General features: G+C 37.4%; 1 protein-coding gene across 1 annotated transcript in view; it reads left to right on the top strand.

Annotated features, from left to right (window-relative positions):
• The window catches only part of C1QTNF3 (C1q and TNF related 3), a 223,200-nt gene extending 203,890 nt beyond the window's left edge, over window positions 1-19,310 (top strand). Inside the window, exons 4-6 of the mRNA XM_053701192.1 lie at window positions 3,249-3,378; window positions 7,152-7,251; window positions 18,780-19,310. Of these exons, the coding sequence (XP_053557167.1) occupies window positions 3,249-3,378; window positions 7,152-7,251; window positions 18,780-18,939 (390 nt within the window). The 3' untranslated portion in view covers window positions 18,940-19,310. The remainder of the gene's footprint in view (window positions 1-3,248; window positions 3,379-7,151; window positions 7,252-18,779) is intronic.
• Window positions 19,311-19,599: the final 289 nt, after the last annotated feature.

Genomic DNA, 19,599 nt, shown 5'->3' with positions numbered 1-19,599 from the left:
TCGGTTGAAGAGGATGGCTCGCGTTGGCTCGTTTGAAGATGGCTCCGCTCCACTTTGGATGGATGAAGATTGAAGACGCCGCCTGGATGAAGACTTCTATTGGATAGAAGACCTCTTCAGCGCCCCTTGGATGAAGACTTCTATTGGATGGAAGACCTCTTTAGCGCCCCTTGGATGATGACTTCGGCCCGGCTGGGTGAACACGACTCAAGGTAGGGAGATCTTCAGGGGGGTAGTGTTAGGTTTATTTAAGGGGGGTTTGGATGGGTTAGAGTAGGGGTATGTGGGTGGTGGGTTTTAATGTTGGGGGGGTTGTATTTTTTTTTACAGGCAAAAGAGCTGATTACTTTGGGGCATGCCCCGCAAAAAGCCATTTTAAGGGCTGGTAAAAGAGCGTATTACTTTGTAATGTAGAATATAGTAGGGACTTTTATTATTTTGGTGGTTTTTTATTTTATTAGGGCGCTTAAATTAGGCGTAATTAGTTTAAAATTCTTGTAATATTTATTTATTTTCTGTAATTTAGTGGGTTTTTTTTTTGTAATTTAGTTTAGTTTATTTAATTGTATTTAATTGTAGGTATTGGTAGCTAATTTATTTAATTAATTTAATGATAGTGTAGTGTTTGGTTTAATTGTAACTTAGGTTAGGATTTATTTTACAGGTAATTTTGTATTTCTTTTAGCTAGGTAGTTATTAAATAGTTAATAACTATTTAATAACTATTGTACCTAGTTAAAATAAATACAAAGTTACCTGTAAAATAAAAATAAATCCTAAAATAGCTACAATATAATTATTAGTAATATTGTTGCTATCTTAGGGTTTATTTTACAGGTAAGTATTTCGTTTTAAATAGGAATAATTTATTTAATGATAGTGTAGTGTTAGGTGTAATTGTAACTTAGGTTAGTTTTTATTTTACAGGTAAATGTGTCTTTATTTTATCTAGGTAGCTATTAAATAGTTAATACATATTTAATAGCTATTGTACCTAGTTAAAATAAATACAAAGTTGCCTGTAAAATAAAAATAAATCCTAAAATAGCTACAATATAATTATTAGTAATATTGTAGCTATATTAGGGTTTATTTTATAGGTAAGTATTTAGTTTTAAATAGGATTAATTTAGTTAATAAGAGTAATTTTTATTTAGATTTATTAAAATAATATTTAAGTTAGGGGGGTGTTAGGGTTAGTGTTAGACTTAGGTTTAGGGGTTAATTAGTTTAATATAGATGGAGGCGGTATAGGGGGGGCAGGATAGGGGTTAATAAATTTTTTATAGGAGGCGACGGTGTAGGGGGGCAGATTAGGGGTTAATAAATTTAATATAGGTGGCGGCGGGGTCCGGGAGCGGCGGTTTAGGGGTTAAACAATTTATTTAGTTGCGGCGGGGTACGGGATCTGCAGGATTGGGGTTAATAAATTTATTATAGTTGGCGGCGGTATAGGGGGGGGCAGGATAGGGGTTAATAGGTATTATGTAGGTGGCAGTGGGGTCCAGGAGCGGCGGTTTAGGGGTTAACATATTTATTATAGTTGCGGCGGGGTCCGGGAGCGGCGGTTTAGGGGTTAATAAGTTTATTAGAGTGGCGGTGGGCTTCGGGAGCGGCGGTTTAGGGGTTAACATGTTTAATATAGGTGGCGGCTGTGTAGGGGTGCAGATTTGGGGTGTTTAGACTCGGGGTACATGTTAGGGTGTTAGGTGCAGACATCTCCCATAGGAATCAATGGGATGTCGGGCAGCAGCGAACATGAACTTTCGCTATGGTCAGACTCCCATTGATTCCTTTGAGATCCGCCACCTCCAGGGCGGCGGATTGAAAACCAGGTACGCTGGGCCGGAAAAGTGGCGAGCGTACCTGCTAGTCATTTGATAACTAGCAAAAGTAGTCAGATTGTGCCGAACTTGCGTTCGGCTCATCTGGAGTGACGTAAGAATCGATCTGTGTCGGACTGAGTCCGGCGGATCGTAGCTTACGTCACAAAATTCTACTTTTGCCGGTGTGTAGGGCTTGATAACTTAGGCGAATCAGCCTTGCCACAAATACGCTGCGGAATTCCAGCGTATTTGAGGTTGACAGCTTGATAACTAGAGGCCCATGCGTGCTTAGAGAGTCAGTGGTGGCTTGTATAACACAAATTGTCATACAAGGCAATAAACACTACCACCAGCAATCTGAGCTTGAAAACTGGTGCACGGGCCCTTATATGTGCATAGCGTGCTGAAAACAGCAATAACTTTTACTAGAAGCACTTTTGCTAATGTAAGTATATTACAAAAATGCGTTTCTTTAAAACTAAAATGCACCCATGCACTTTTTTTAATTTGACCTTTCTATGCCTTTAAGTGAAACTAAAATCACCAGTTAAGGTACATCTTGAACACAATGTACAGTTCAGGAGACCATTTATACATTAGCACATAAATAAACTAGGAACTGATTAAAAGGGGGCTACTGAAACGGTACATGTTTTATAAAGTAAAGCTTACAAAGGGTTATATGACCTTAATATGTTTATCTTTGAGGACAGAAAGAAGTGTTTTTATCAAGTACATGGCAAATTAAATAAAACAGAAATAGCAGTCATGATCTCAAAATGAAGGGTGGAAGTTCAGAAGTACGTTAGCAATTATTTAGCTAAAGAGTGGTCAACATCATAGTCTAGGCTTACAGTTGCATACCTTAAAGAATGTTCAGGGGCGTTCAGTTTGTAAACATGTCCTGGGTGGGGCAGATGCTGGAAATGTCCTGGGACAGTTAGTTAAAAACAGGAGCATTTGCCCTGGCCAGGGACGCTGCAGGTGGGACAGAAGGCAGATTTCATAACCTGTGACAGGATGGATGAAGGGTCTGCACTAGAGTAGGCGAGGACAATGCAGAAAAGGAATCCAACATTGTCATTAAAACTGGCTTATATCTTTTATTTATCTCAGGACTTATTTTAAAAAATAATGAACAGCTCAGCTTGTATTTTTGTGAAGATGCATTATACTAAATAAAGGCTAATACAAATACATGCACACTTGCATGCTGCACCTTTAGTGCAAAATATTGCATTACAAAATTCTACTGCAGATATAGTAGAGCCATTATAATGCACTTTGCGATTTAGTTTTTACCAAATGTTGCTGACGTGCGATTCATAGAAAATAAAAATAAAAATTTATCATTTCAAAAGAATTATATAAAACCTTGTATTTTGCAGTATGCACTCTAAACAAATCTTCATTTTATTTTAGGTTGCTTTTATGGCTTCTATGGCAACACACTTTAGCAACATCAACAGTGGAATTATATTCAGCAGTGTGGAAACTAATGTTGGAAATTTTTTTGATGTTATGACAGGAAGATTTTCAGCCCCGGTCACAGGTGAGAAATAAGATAACAACAACAATATAAGGCATACATTAAGACTTTGGGGTAGATTTATCAATGTGCGGGCGGACATCGATAAATGCCGACAGCATATACTGTAGGCATTTATCATTGCACAAGCATTTCACTAGAAATGCTTGTGCAATGCCGCCCCCTGCACATTCGCGGCCAATCGGACGCTAGCATGGGGTGTCAATCAACCCGATCTGGATGATTGCTGTCCACCAGCTCAGTGGTGGCGGACAAGTTAAGGAGCACTGGTCTTATGACCGCTTCTTCTTAGCTTAAATTTCCGGCAAGCCGGAAAGTACGGGGAGTAAATCTACCCCTAAGTGGCAATGAGCAAAATATATTTTCATTAAATACAATTTCTAAGTGGAAATATTTAATTTCATTAAAGCATTTTCTTTTTAAACAACTGTCCATTTCTTATTATAGACTAGGTGGATCATAATTGATAGCTCAAGGTGTGTAATCTTTTTTGCACAACCTTGCACAAAGAATAAAGCCCAATCTCTTATTACAAGTGGATGGTTAAATATTTCAACCAAAGCATCTTAATGTAGCTTTTTTCGTCGCCCTAGACTTTTAATGGATAGCTCAGGGACTCCTATTAGGGCACTCATTATGCTCACGCTGAGTTAATTATTGTGCTCAAGAACAATCCAAAATACAGCTGTAGTGCTTTATAAGCCCTGAAGAAAACCATGATTATCGTATAGCACAGAGCTACATGAGGAATTTGCACAGTATTTGAGAGATGTCCGACATGCATTTTACTGTGCACCCCATAGAAGTCTATTATGTGAGGAATTTAGCGCCCCCGTGTTATCTAACATGCAGATGTTGGAGAGCCCTGAGCTATCACTTGAGTGATAAATAATACTTAATATGAGCACAAATCAGAAGCACTATTGGTTGTGCTTCAGAGATGTTAATAATGCATAGAAGTGAAAATATTTAAGTGCACATCTTGTGATCTAGGCCTTATGTGTGTTTAAAATGCAAAAGTTTGACAACACTATCCAATGAGTTTCTAGAGCAGGCCACGCCCAGTGATGGACAGATACATGACGTTCATGGCTCACAGAAATGTAACTGTGTAGGGTTAAACACACCAAGAGAAATATAAATTTGTTTCAAATTAAATGCTCTAATGAATTGGAGTATTTTATTTTCATGCTGCAATGGCCTAGATTCAAAAAAAATCCATGTATGAAAAATCTAGAGGTAAAAAAACTCACAGTAACACTGAAAATTGTGCAATTCAAAGAGATGTGCACCTTCTGCTCATTACAGCCACGGGTGCAAGTTAAGCTTCATTATAATCAATGGAGCCACTTCTGTCTCAAGGCTGTTCCCTTCTTGGCACATAGAATAAGTGTGATGGACACCTGCATCACAAAACACCTTCAAAACTTTAGAGAAAAAAAAAACTAAAACATAAAACACCCTTTATAAAACAGTCTACTCTAACATATGTAAGAAAGAGGAAAACTTAAAAAAAACTTTACAAAATAAATAAATAAAAAAGACCACAAAACAAGAAACTTCACCATGGACAGACCCTGGTGGAAACACTGTTCATTTATAAAACCCCAAATGTTTCTTTCATGATTCAGATAGAACATACAATTTTAAATAACGTTCAACTTTACTTCTGCTATCAAATTTGCTTTATTCTCTTGATATCCTTTGTTGAAGGAGCATAAATGGACTACTGGGCTGTAGCTGAGCACATTGGGTGAGCCAATGAAAGGAGGTATATATTTGCAGACCCCATTTACCAGCTAGCTCCCCGTAGTTCATTGATTCTCCTTAGTCTACCTAGGTATACTTTTTAGAAAAGGATACCTAAAGAAGGAAGCAAATGAGATAATAGAAGGTAATTGGAAAGCTGTTTACTTGGGGCCCAATGATCTAAAATTATCCACTTAGACAACATGATCTAAGAAGTCTTGTCAGTACAGTGAGGTCCCTCAAAGAATTTTAGAAACACAATTTTTATCTTAAAGGGACAGTCTAGGCCAAAATAAACTTTCATGATTCAGATAGAGCATGTAATTTTAAACAATTTTCCAATTTACTTTTATCACCAATTTTGCTTTGTTCTCTTGGTATACTTAGTTGAAAGCTTAACCTAGGAGGTTCATATGCTAATTTCTTAGACCTTGAAGGCCACCTCTTTTCAGAATGCATTTTAACAGTTTTTCACCACTAGAGGGTGTTAGTTCACGTATTTCATATATAATTAACACTGTGCTCGTGCACGTGAAGTTATCTGGGAGCCAGCACTGATTGGCTAAACTGCAAGTCTGTCAAAAGAACTGAAGTAAAGGGGCAGTTTACAGAGGCTTAGATACAAGATAATCACATAGGTAAAAAGTATATAAATATAACTGTGTTGGTTATGCAAAACTGGGGAATGGGTAATAAAGGGATTATCTATCTTTTAAAACAATAAAAATTCTGGTGTAGACTGTCCCTTTAAGAGATGTTTATCTAAATGTTTTTGTTTGGTTTTTCTCCATGACTGAGACTTTTTGATTATCTGACGCTTTGTCTGAATCATGAAAGAAAAATGTCATGTCTCTTTAACCATAAAACCTTTATGTGAATATTTTACAACTACAAACATTTACATAAACAAATTTGTTACTGAAATGTTGCACTTGGAGTTGTTTTGCACATTGCTAAAAAACATTTGTTTGATGAGCGAGATATCATGTATTGGGTACCTCATGCAACTATATATATTAAGCTTTTCTTGCCGGTACTTATTTATCTACATCAGAACTAAGTAATAATTTAAATCATGCACTTGTTCATATGATCGTGTGGTTTCAATGATGGGATCAGATCAGGGGGGGTGACTATAACTCTAGGCACCCCCTCCAGCCTGCAATCCCATTTAGGAAGCGGCTGTTGGTTCTGGAAAGCCAAATGGCTAGGATGTTCCATGACGTCCTAACAGCATTAATGCCCAGCACAGTTAGGACAGCATGGAACGTCCTAACAGCGGGAAAGGGTTAAAAGCAAGAATGGACTTTAGAGGGATAGAAAACAATAAAAATTGTATTGTTGCAAAAGATAAATAATCCCTTTATTTAACATTTCCCAGTTTTGCATAACCATCACTGTTATAGAAATATACTTTTTACCTCTGCAATTACCTTGTAACTAAGCCTCTGCTGACTGCCTCCTTATCGCAGATCTTTTGACAAACTTGCATTTTAGGCAATTAGTGCTGACTCTTAAATAACTCCACGTGCATGAGCACAATGTTATCTATATGAAACACATGAACTAACACCCTCTAGCTGTGAAAAACTCTCAAATGCATTCAGATAAGAGGCAGCCTCCAAGGGCTTAGACTTTATAGACATTAGCATATGAGCCTACCTAGATTTAGCTTTCAACTAAGAATACCAAGAGAACAATGCAAATTTGATGATAAACGTAAATTAGAAAGTTGTTTAAAATGGCATGCCCTATCTGAATAATGACAGTTTAATTTGGACTTTACTATCCCTTTACTATCCATTTCACTGAATTTCAGTCCTGATTTTACCTTTCCAACGAGAACCCTCAGAAACTTCACAAGCTTCTATGAATCTAGGCCAATGTCTCTTAATTGATCCTATCAGATGTATAAAATATTAGAATATTTCCAAGACATATTTATCCTATTTACTCTAGTGCAAGTAACGGAGTCTTTCATATACATTTACATCTCAATCGTATAAATTGTCATTTCTCTTTCACAGGTGTGTATTATTTCACATTCTACATGCTGAAGCATGAAGAAGTGGAAGATGTGTACGTGTATCTCATGCACAATGGCAATACCATAGTAAGCATGTACAGGTAAGGTATAAATAGGCTATAATTGTATCAATGTTCATTGAAGCTGATAAAAAGTGCCCATAGAAACATATATAATATACAAGTAGATGTTTGTACTGTCCTCACTACTGATAGCTAGACAGCTAGTTAACAAACCAGACAGAAATAGCTTTGTGTTTATTCCAAACTGATTTTACTTCTGAACAGGGCCGCCATCAGGGGGTGACAGGGGTGCAAGGAGGCATTTTATCTAAGATTTTTACATCTGAATAAAATGTTATACTCTCAGATTAAGATTGCTCAGTGTTTGAAATGAGACAGGTTAACTTAAAACTGTTCAGTTTACACTACAGCTGACTTAATTACATACATACCAACAAGCCTAAATCCTGCATTTAACCAGATCTAATGGTATGAGTACCACAGCTTATGGTTCCACCAAGACCATATAGAGTACAGCATTTTCAAAATCCATAAGTACAGCTGACAGATGGGAACATTTGTACACTATATTTGAAGTGGTGCTCTTGGTTGGGGAAAACAGGGAAAAAACAAACAAACATATGTCAACCTTTTAAAAGTACTTTTCTTCATCTAGCCATCTAACCAGATCATTAAATTACAATTTTGAATTCACAGAATTATTTTTTTTGCACATTTACAAATATGATTCTTTAAAAAGTGATCTCTTAATTTCTGCAATTTTTTCTTTATCATGCATGTCACACACTGTTGATTTAGGGGATGCAAGGTGCATAAATGCTTCCTCCTGTGAGTGTTTCTGTGGGTGTCTGTGTTTATGTCTTTGTGCTTTGGTTTGTGTCCCTATGAGTGTGTTTGTATTTTTTTTTCTGTGGGTCTCTCTGTGAGGGTGGGTGTGTATGTCTGTGTTTTCTGTGGATGTCTCTGTGAGGGTGTGTGTTTTCTGTGGGTGTCTCTGTGTGGGTGTGTGTATGTCTTTGTGTGTTTTCTGTGGATGTCTCATTGAGGGTGTGTGTATGTATGTCTTTCAGTGTCTTATGTGGTTGTCTCTCTGTGTGTGTATGTCTGTGTGTTTTCTGTGGGTGTCTGTGTGTGTGTGTATGTCTTTGTGTGTTTTCTGAGACTGTCTCTGTCGGTGTTTCCTTGGGTGTATGTGCAAGTTTGTGTGTGTGTCCATTGTCGGTTCCTTTTTAGGACATTTTGACCTTACTACTGATTATTCACATCTTTCTAAAGACTTTGGGACTAATGAGACCTTTCCAGAAGTCACCAATCCACCGTTTAACCTTTAACTGCATGCTGTTGTCATCATTTAGTTGGCATCTTCCTTTACAAAAAGATAATCAGAACTCCATATTTTGTTTTCTAAATCTCCTTTGTTTACAAAATTGTAGTTTACCTCATTACTTGTCAGGTCAATGTAAACAAGTGCTGAGTGTCTGTTTGGGTGTCTGTGTCTAAGTGTGTTTCTTTGCGTGTCTGCTAGAGTGTCTATATGTGAATCCTTATGTGTGAGTGTGTGTGTGTTTCAGTGTATGAGTGTGTCTGTGTGTGTATGTTACTACCTTTACAACATTTCCAAGTTTAAATAGACACTTAAGAATAAAGTGCATATATGTTTTAGTCACTTGGTCAAAAATTGCACATGTCAAAGGGCGGGGGGGCTGCTCAATGGTTAGGTCAGGGGCCCCAAAATTTCTAGTGGCGGTCCTGCATCTGAATAGTTATTTTGTAAAACTGCAATACAATAAGAAAAGTTGAAATTACAATATGTAGTTGCATGTGGTGCTTGCAATACATACAATAATACATGTTTCTAACACAGAGAGCTTACATTTAACCCTTACAGCAAATAGCAATGCAATTCAAATGTACAATGAACTCTTAGCAAACAACAAATAACTTACAGGCATATGTATATTTAGAGGCAAATGTTAAGAGCTGATTTCCATGCTTCTTGAAGCTAAGATGGCTGCTGAGAAACTGAAACTAAGACTTTTTATTAACAAACTTTATTAACACTTCCTGTTTTATTCTTGAGAGGAACCAAGCCGTAATTGCAACATGAAACCACCAGATGTCATCAACATGAACATAATAAGCATATAATAGACAGAACACTCCCCGCCTGGTATAAACATATACCACTATTACATGATCTATAAATTATTATTAAATTCAACCAGATAACTTTTTAATTTTAAAAAGAACAATCAAATCTGACACAGGTCTGAGGTATACTTTAGCAGTCCCTTGTTTAATGATTTTGACCTCTACTTTGCAAATTTTACCATCACCACTAGGAATGGTTTTTACAATAAGACCCATTGGCCATTCATTGCGCTTTACTTGAGTGTCTTTCAACAATACAAGATCTCCTTCTTGAACGTTTTGTTTCTCTTTCCATTTTCTATATTTCCATGTTTGGATACATTTGATAGTCACTGTTTCAGCTTGCAAGAAATCTAATGAATGGCATAACCTTTTGAAGCAATGCCAGCCTGTACATGACTCCTTTTGAGTGCTGCTAGAAAATGACTTGGCAATGTGAATTAGTGTTGCTATACCTCTCACAAGGGACTTCCACTTTGAGAATCTGAGAAATCTATGTGAGTCTAGCTGGCATTCATACACTCCAGTTTTTAAAGCTGTCACTTCAGGTCTGATCTCAATGTCAGAATCTGGTTCAATGAGGTCAAATGCTTTAGCTTCAGATTGATCACTAGTATCTGCCTGAGGTAAGAAATCTGGTCCTGAGAACCAGTTGGTATGTTTTAGGTGTGCTGCCTGAATTGGTCTAGTACCATGATCTGCTGGATTCTGACTGGTGTTAATATAATGCCACTGATCTGGATTAGTAGATTTTCTAATACGAATTATTCTGTTTGAGACATATACATGAAATCTCCTACAAGTATTGTGAATATAACCTAACACAATTTTGCTATCAGTGTAATATTTAACTGCATAAAGTCCAATGTCCATTTCTTCAGTAATATGTTCAGCTAGCTCAACTGACAAAACAGTTGCACATAATTCTAGACGTGGCACTGTATGGGCTGGTCTTGGAGCTAGTTTAGATTTGCCCATAATAAAGCCTACATGACATTGACCGCTACTGTCGATGACTCTGAGATATGCCACAGCTGCTATCGCTACAGTAGAAGCATCAGAAAAAACACATACCTCCTTTCTTACTGTGGACGATAGTAACACTGGCACATAGGGTCTGGGAATACTGAGATCTTCAAGATGGATCAGGTCTTCTGTCCATGCTCTCCATTGATCTTCTCTATCTGGTAAGAGTGGGGAATCCCAGTCACATTGGTCTGTTGAGAGTTCTCTGACTAAAGATTTAACTTGCATAGTGATTGGAGATGCAAACCCAAATGGGTCATAAAGACTGTTTACTGTAGCCAGGATACCTCTCCGTGTGAAAGGTTTTACCTCTTTAGACACTTGAAAAGTGAAACTGTCGGTCTGTAAGTTCCAACTTACTCCTAAGCTCCTTTGGAGGGGTAGAGGATCGACACCTAAAACAAGGTCCTTTAGATCTTTAGCTCTGTCATCTGCAGGAAATGCTTCCATTACTGGACTTTTGTTGGATGCCACTTTGTGTAGCTTGAGATTTGATCCTGCTAGCATGTCCTTAGCTCTCTGCAGGAGACTGACTGCTTCAGCTTCAGTAGGCACAGATGCGAGTCCATCATCTACATAGAAATTCCTCAAGATAAACTATTCTACATCTTCGCCATACTCACTCTTTCCTTGATTTGCTATTTGTCTTAGACCATAAATGGCTATGGCTGGGGAAGGGCTGTTCCCAAAGACATGTACCTTCATCCTGAACTCTGTAATTTCTTTGTTAAGGTCATTGTCACAAAACCAAAGAAATCTCAAATAATTACGGTGATCTTCTCTAACCATGAAACAGTAAAACATTTGTTGTACATCAGTGGTAATTGCAACTTGCTCTTTGCAGAAACGTAAAAGGACACCTAGTAGTGTATTATTTAAATCAGGCCCACTGATGAGTGTGTCATTCAGTGAGATGCCTTCAAACTGAGCACTTGAGTCAAAAACTACTCTGATCTGTCCTGGCTTCTGAGGGTGATAGACACCAAAGATTGGTAGGTACCGACACTCCTCACCTGCTTCCAATAGTGAAGCAGGTTCTGCTTGGTCATGGTCAAAGATTTTTTGCATAAAGTTAACAAAATGTTCCTTCTTTTCAGGTTTTTTCACAAAGGAACGATGTAGAGCAAGGAGTCTTTTCTGGGCTTGCTCTATGTTGTTTGGTAGTCTAACCCGAGGTAAGCGAAATGGTACGGGTGCTACCCAGTAATTTGCTTCATCAATTAAACATCTCTTTTTCAACTACATCAAGGAACATACCATCTTCAATAAACATAGCAGGTTTGTCATCGTTTGGAGTAGTAACAAACACATTATCATCTAAACTGCCCACATTGTGAGTCACAGTTCCTAAATAACACAATGAGGGGGTGTATGACTGTTGTTTACAAGCATTAAAAGTCTCTTTTACCTGTATATAGCTAGTGCATGGGCTGAACAGAGAAGTGCGCCCACTAGGCAGCACATTTGTCTTGAAAGAGTTCACATCTGCTGGTCTATGAGCTCCTCCTAAGCATACTTCCCCAACTATGACCCAACCTAAGTCTAAATGTTGTGCATAAGGACTGTTGTGAGGCCCATTAATCTGCTCACGTACTTTGTGCACCTTCAGAATGTCTCTTCCTAACAAGAGAAGTATTTGTGCGTTAGGGTCAAGTGCTGGGATCTTGTCTGTTAAGGATTTCAGATGAGGGAAATGCTGTGTAATCTCAGGTGTTGGAATTTCTGACCTGTCATCAGGTATCATGTCACATTCAATGAGTGTGGGGAGTTTTATGTGTGTTTTCCCATCAATAGACTGAACAGTGAAGTTGGATACCCTACGCCCTGTTTTCTCTGTAATGCCTGAGCATGTTCTTAGAGTGTAGGAAAATGTTTCACCACTAATGTTAAACACATCAAAAAATTCTGATTTGGCTAAAGAACGGTTACTTTGATCATCTAACACTGCATACATCTTTACAGAACAGTCAGGTTTATTAGAGGGATATACAGTCACTAAACAAATCTTGGAACATGATCTGGGCCTTGTCCCTTTCCCGCATACCTCTGTACACTTGGATACAATAGTGGGTGGAGTAGCTTCCTCTTGCTCCCCTCCTTGCGCTCCCTTTGGTAAAGGAGTCTCTACTGCCCAGGGAGCTGGACCTGGATGCAAAGCTGAAGTATGCTGGTCACTGTTGCATTCTCTGCATCTTATGTTATTTTTGCAGTCTTTGGCAATGTGTCTGGTGGATGCACAACATCTAAAGCAGATAGAATTCTCCTTCAGGTAAGCTTTACGTTCATCAATGTGCTTGCTTCTGAACCCACGACACTTTGACAGTTGGTGTGGTTTATTATGAATTGGACATGGACTGTCTGATTCCATGGATTTCCTTGCAGGGCTGTTCACTTGTGGAGTTGCATTAGTAGCTGACACTTCTGTATTTCTTACTGACACCGTTGGTCTGTTGCTGTACCTTGTTCCTGACTTCTCTGTATTTACTGGAACTTGGTTGCTGCATGTTAAGAATATGAAACTTGGATCATTTCTGGTCTTTGCTTGGTTGACAATAAATCTGGTGAAGAAACTGAATGGTGGAAAGGAGACATGATGGTCTTTTTTGTACTTGGAACCTTTTCTTGCAGGCTATATGGCAGTTTTTCAATAATTGGTTTGATGCCACGAGATGTGTCTAGGTATGCCAGCCCTGGCAAAAAGCCTCCTGTCTTAGCTGCATTCACCTCCAACAACATGTCACCAAGTTCTCTTAACTTTATGTTGTCTTTGTTTGAGATTTTGGGGAAATTTTTTAGCTTATTTAACAGTGCATTCTAAATAGCTTCAGGGCTGCCATAACATTCTTCTAGTCTCTGCCATACCATTTTAACTCCATCAATTGGGTAATGATCATGCACTGACCTGATTCTCTTAGCCTGTTGAGATGACTCTGGACCAAGCCACTTAGTCAAAAGATCTAGCTCTTCTCTGGCTGTAAGATTAAGATCTCTGGTGACACCTTGGTATGATGTCTTCCATGCCCAGTAGTTCTCTGGTCGATCATCAAATGTTAGTAGCCCTGTACTCACTAACTCTCGACGAATCAGGTGCTTTGCTAGGTCAGTAGTCTCTGAAGTTCCTAATGTACTATTTCTGAGAGGGGAAATGTGAGAGTCCATATAATGTGATGGATATTGTGGATCAGCATAACCTCTGCTTTCTTGAAAGCGCACTCTTGGTGAAGAGACATTTGCAGTGTCAGTCTGGGAAAGAGGGTGCAAGTCAGGAATACTTGGAGTAGACTGTAAATATGTTGAGTCAGGAAACTGTGGCATTATGCTGGACATATGTTGGATAGGAGCATGCTCTGTTTTATCTTGGTCTAGAGCATGGTTCTGTACATACTCACGAGTCCTTTGTACTGAATCATGGGTAGTTATTTCTGCAAAATCTTGAAGTGGTTCCTCTTCTAGTTCAGCTGCTGCTTCATAGACTGCTGCTTCTGCAGATGCTGAATCTTTAGCACATGCATATTAGCTTTTAACTCTGCCTTGCGTTGCGCTGTTTCAGCTTCACACCTTGCTGTCTCTGCTTCCATATCTGCTTTGCGCCTAGCTTCCTCTGCTTCTAATGATGCTTTTTGCTTTATCATGTCTGCTTCTTTTTCAGCATAAGAAATTTGTGCCTGGGCTGCTTGTGCTTTAGCACGGGCTCTGAGTCCTGCAGAACTGGCTGATGATCTGCTGGAGCGCATTGAATATTTAGAGCCAGAGGCATAGGATATGGTCTCTAAAGTTTGCTGCATCATATCAACACTCTTTTCTTGGTTCATAGTGATCAGGTTAAAGTAGCACAATATTTTAAATTCAGTTCTTGTGCAAATTATTTTTACTGCCTTTCACTTTAAATTGCAGATCTTGTATGTTTGCTTGTTATTTACTGCTTTTTACTTTAAAATGCAGCCTTTGTATCTTGCTTGTTATTGCTTCTCACTTTTCAATGCAGCTCCTATATCTTCCCTTGATATAGCATGCTTTTTACTTTACAATGCAGCTCTGTATCTTCCCCTGATATAGCCTGCCTTTTTACTATACAATGCAGCTCTTGTATCTTGCCTTGATATAGCATGCCTTTTTACTGTACTGTCCTCACTACTGATAGCTAGACAACTAGTTAACAAACCAGACAGAAATAGCTTTGTGTTTATTCCAAACTGATTTTACTTCTGAATAGTTATTTTGTAAAACTGCAATACAATAAGAAAAGTTGAAATTACAATATGTAGTTACACGTGGTGCTTGCAATACATACAATAATACATGTTTCTAACACAGAGAGCTTACATTTAATCTTTACAGCAAATAGCAATGCAATTCAAATGTACAATGAACTCTTAGCAAACAACAAATAACTTACAGGCATATGTATATTTAGAGGAAAATGTTAAGAGCTGATTTCCATGCTTCTTGAAGCTAAGATGGCTGCTGAGAAACTGAAAGTAAGACTTTTTATTAACAAACTTTATTAACACTTCCTGTTTTATTCTTGAGAGGAACCAAGCTGTAATTGCAACATGAAACCACCATATGTCATCAACATGAACATAATAAGCATATAATCGACAGAACAATGTTGATGGTAAACAAGAATATACAATATCTCACAAAAATGAGTACACCCCTCACATTTTTGCAAATTTTTTATTATATATTTTCATGTGATAACAATGAAGAAATTTCACTTTGCTACAATGTAAAGTAGTGAGTGTACAGCCTGTATAAAAGTGTAAATTTGCTTTCCCCTCAAAATAACTCAACACACAGCCATTAATGTCTAAAACGTTAGCAACAAAATTGAGTAGACCCCTCAGTGGAAATGAATGTCCAAATTGGGCCCAAAGTGTGAATATTTTGTGTGGCCACCATTATTTTCCAGCACTGCCTTAACCCTCTTGAGCATGGAGTTCACCAGAGCTTCACAAGTTGCCACTGGAGTCCTCTTCCACTCCTCCATGATGACATCACGGAACTGGTGGATGTTAGAGACGTTGCGCTCCCCCACCTTCCATTTGAGGATGCCCCACAGATGCTCAATAGGCTTTAGGTCTGGAGACATGCTTGGCCAGTCCATAACCTTTACCCTCAGCTTCTTTAGCAAGGCAGTGGTTGTCTTGGAGGTGTGTTTGGGGTCGTTATCATGTTTGAAAACTGTCCTGCGGCCCAGTCTCCTAAAGGAGGGGATCATGCACTGCTTCAGTATTTTACAGTACATGTTGCCAGCAGACCAAGACCATGACACTCCCACCACCATGCTTGACTGAAGGCAACGGTTTAGATATTAATGGCTGTGTGTTGTTATTTTGAGGGGACAGCAAATTTACACTGTTATACAGGCTGTACACTCATTACTCACACTACATTGTAGTAAAGTGTGATTTCTGAAGTGTTGTCACATGAAAATATATAACAAAATATTTACAAAAATGTGAGGGGTGTACTCGCTTTTGTGAGATACTGTATATTTCCCCTCCCCGTTTCATGTAATTTAGCTCTGAAACTGGTGGTTTCTCTAATTCTCATAACTGAAAATCACACTGCAGAATTCTCAAGGTTAACCATGCTACATATATTTTACTAACTGCCTTTAACAGATAAAAGTAAAATGCAAAACAATTCTGTTTATATGTACAATATTGATGTGGCTAGCCATGTCAGCTGCAGACTCAAGCTTAGATTGACTCCTCCAAATAAGGCAAGTGGTGGGTCGAGTTTTGATATTGAAAAACAGTTGCAGTAAACAAGGTGTTAATTTATTGTAAAAATGTTTAGACTAGGCTGATTGCAATGGGACCTAGTGGATTGCACCCTGAGGTGAGGGTCAGATCCGTGCTGTTTGCCCTTCTCCAAGTACTGCCAGAGTGCTACAGGGACTAGGCTACTCAACTTATAGCCCTATTTGCAGAGATTAAGCTCTCTAGTGAAGAAGCTCTTTCCCTCCCATACAAACAACAGACAAGGCTTAGTGCGGTAGAAAGTAACACACTTTAATGGTCAACACACAGGGTTTTTATATAGTACCAGGTGGAAAAAGTAAACTTGCAAAAGCCAATTATATTCTGTCCCCTGCTCTCTCCCCTTGGGTCCAGAAATACCCAGAAGATAAGCGTTATTGGGCACAACATGTAGCCCTGCCCCCTTTACATACAGTAGATTTAACAGTGAAGAGCTCGGCTTCTAGAGGCTTCTAGTTTAGTCCATTCTGATCACAAGGTGTCGGAGTGACAAGCCCATTTGTGTTCACAGGTGTTCACATGATGGCGTAACCAGGATAGGTATGGGTTATCGTGGGTACAACAAAACACATCCATACGGCTAGAAAAGAACCTAAAAGGTAGCTTTTTATTAGAGGATGAAGAATAAAGTTTTTAATAGGGCAGAAAGGATCAGAATAAAGGGGACATGTGGCTGGGGAACAGTCTTTTTAACCCCGGAGTAGATGTGCGGTGGAAGAAACACCCGATTTTGCAGCACACTGATGTTTTATTTTTTGGCAAGACAACAGTCAGAAAAGTGTTTGTTGCCCCTTAAAGCTTTATTTATTTTTAAAACAGCACTAGGACTAAATTCCCTTACATACTTTGTCCTTACCACTTCTATTGGAGGTTAATCCTACAAATCAACCTCCTTCTTCTCCTGGACCTACTACTCACCAAATTGAGATCATAACTCCTTATTCTAATGTTTCTCTTTTTTGTGAAAAAATGCTTTCAGCCTCTGCTTTATCAAATTCATTAATATGTCTGGCGCTTTTTTATGAAACTTCCTCTCCCCCTTCTCCGTCTAAGCTATCTTTTTATTTCTTAGACCATGGACCAGTAAGTTTACTCATATCCTAAAGCTATGACCATTAGGATTGTGCACTATTTTCAACTGAGGCCTAACTAGTTTTCTTTAAAGTAGCATAAAAACCTCACATTTTTGTTTGACCTAAATTACATTATTAAATAATTAAAAATTACCAACTAGTAAGTCTAAAACCAAACCAAAGGCACATGAAGACACAACTTTGAAGCACAAACGTTTGCACGTGAGCGATATCAGGTTTTCACGTTTGTTTGCACGCAGGTTAAATTGTGCTGGTATTACAAGTTGAAAGTAAACGAAATTGCTTGAGCTCAATTCAAGTTAACGCTCATTGGGTTAGCGCTTCCTCAAAGCTGTGGTTAACTGTTTTGTGAAACAAAAAAGTCTCACAAAACACATCAAGAATACATTACAAAGTTCAGTTACATTCATAATAATACCATCTAATAAAAACTATTTCTAAAAAATATTGCAAAAAAGTTACAAGGGTTCAAAGATATGAGGTCTCATGTGTTAGAAGAAAAAAAAAGGCAGGCAACGGGCTTTATCATTGAGATACATACATCTACATCACTCTGTGTACAATTGTTTTTTTTTATATATATGTATATGTATTTACAGACATATATATATATATATATATATATATATATATATATATATATATATATATATATATATATATATATATGTATACATATAAACACATAAATACATATGTATACACATATAGACATATATTAGTGCATTGGAGCCCTTTGCAGTTAAGTAGATGAAAACATGTAAAAACATATTTATGCAATATTCATATTTAGTAAAGTGTTAGACTCTGTATTGACAGTAAATATTTAACATTCCAATGTTCTGCACATATCAGAATATGTTCTAAGTATTTTTAATAGATATCCCTATATATCTATACCTATATATAATCATGTGTGTATATATATAGGTGTAGATATAAATTGCACCAAAATATTTATATATAGTATATGTAATATAGTATATGTAATAAATAGAACATATTCTGTTATATGCAGAACATTGGAATGTGAAATATTCATATTTTCATGTGTTTTCATGTGGGGTTAGCGTACCTGAGAATATGCAATCGGTTTGTGCGCTAGCTGGGTTAGGTTTTTTCCACTTTTTTTGGTCCATTGACTTCTATGGGGGAATATGTTACTTTCAACTTGTAATACCAGCGCAACCCGACGCGGGCACTAAACAGCGATCCACTCGTAATCTGGCCTTGTGTGTTCTCTATAATACCTTTCTGATACCTTTATAATACCTTTCTGATTACTGTACTGTACTATCTTTCTGATGGTACTATGTATCCAAAAGAATTAAATTGATATACAACTACTTTTAGGTTACATATTTTAGCTGTATTATGATATGTAAATATTTCCTAAATGTCATAAGATACAAATACAAATATTCCAAAATCCAAACTATTCTGAAATTCAAACCTTTTCTGGTCCCAACAATTTGGATAAAGGATTTTGTATTTGTTTATGATTCTGAAATATTAATCATTACCTTCTCCATTACCACAATTATAATCTATAAATTATTTACAGCTATGAATCCAAAGGAAAACAAGATACGTCAGGAAACAATGCAGTGCTTAAACTATCTAAAGGTGATGAAGTGTGGCTTCGAATGGGAACTGGAGCTTTACACGGTGACCATCAACGCTACTGCACCTTTTGTGGATTCCTTCTCTTTGAAACCAAATAGAAACTTAGGCGATAATAGTTTGTTCTTTCATGAACATTTACAGTTTGTGGACTTTTTTATGGAACAGATACTTTCATATATAGAAAACAACTTTGTATGTATTTGGATGAAGTTCTAAACATAAAAAAAAATGTTCAACCAATGAAGTAAATTATAATAATAATCATTATAATGTAATGTTTATTTTATAGTTTTATATCCCTGCACAGTTTGATGACCCTGAAGTATTATGAGGATTAATGTTTGGAAAAGTACGTAATGGTAAATGAAAGGGATATTGTTGCCAACTTTATTCAAAATGATTTTCTGTGTTTTTGTTTTTGAAAAAAAAACTCATGCTCTTGTCTTAAATAAATCAGTTTTCTTTCGTACTTTTAGAGGTGTGTCTCTCTCTACCAGTAAAATGGAGGCAATTGTCCTTACCAGCCAATGAGGATCAACAAGAAGTACAAAACCAATACTGCAAAATGAGTTTTGATGCAAATAGCTATTTAACATTTTTTAAATGAAACAATACTATTAACATATAAATGCAGCACTTTCATAAGTACAACATCCCTTTAAAATAATATTTTTATATGTGCATAGCATATACTAGAAGTTAAGCACCTCATTGCAAAATAAAGAAAGAAATTAAAAGATATTTTACTTACCTGTGTC

The sequence above is a fragment of the Bombina bombina genome, chromosome 2 (genome assembly GCF_027579735.1).
Source record: "Bombina bombina isolate aBomBom1 chromosome 2, aBomBom1.pri, whole genome shotgun sequence".
NCBI lineage: Eukaryota > Metazoa > Chordata > Amphibia > Anura > Bombinatoridae > Bombina > Bombina bombina.
Note: the sequence above shows the minus strand (reverse complement) of the source record. Positions and strands in the feature narration are given on the sequence as shown.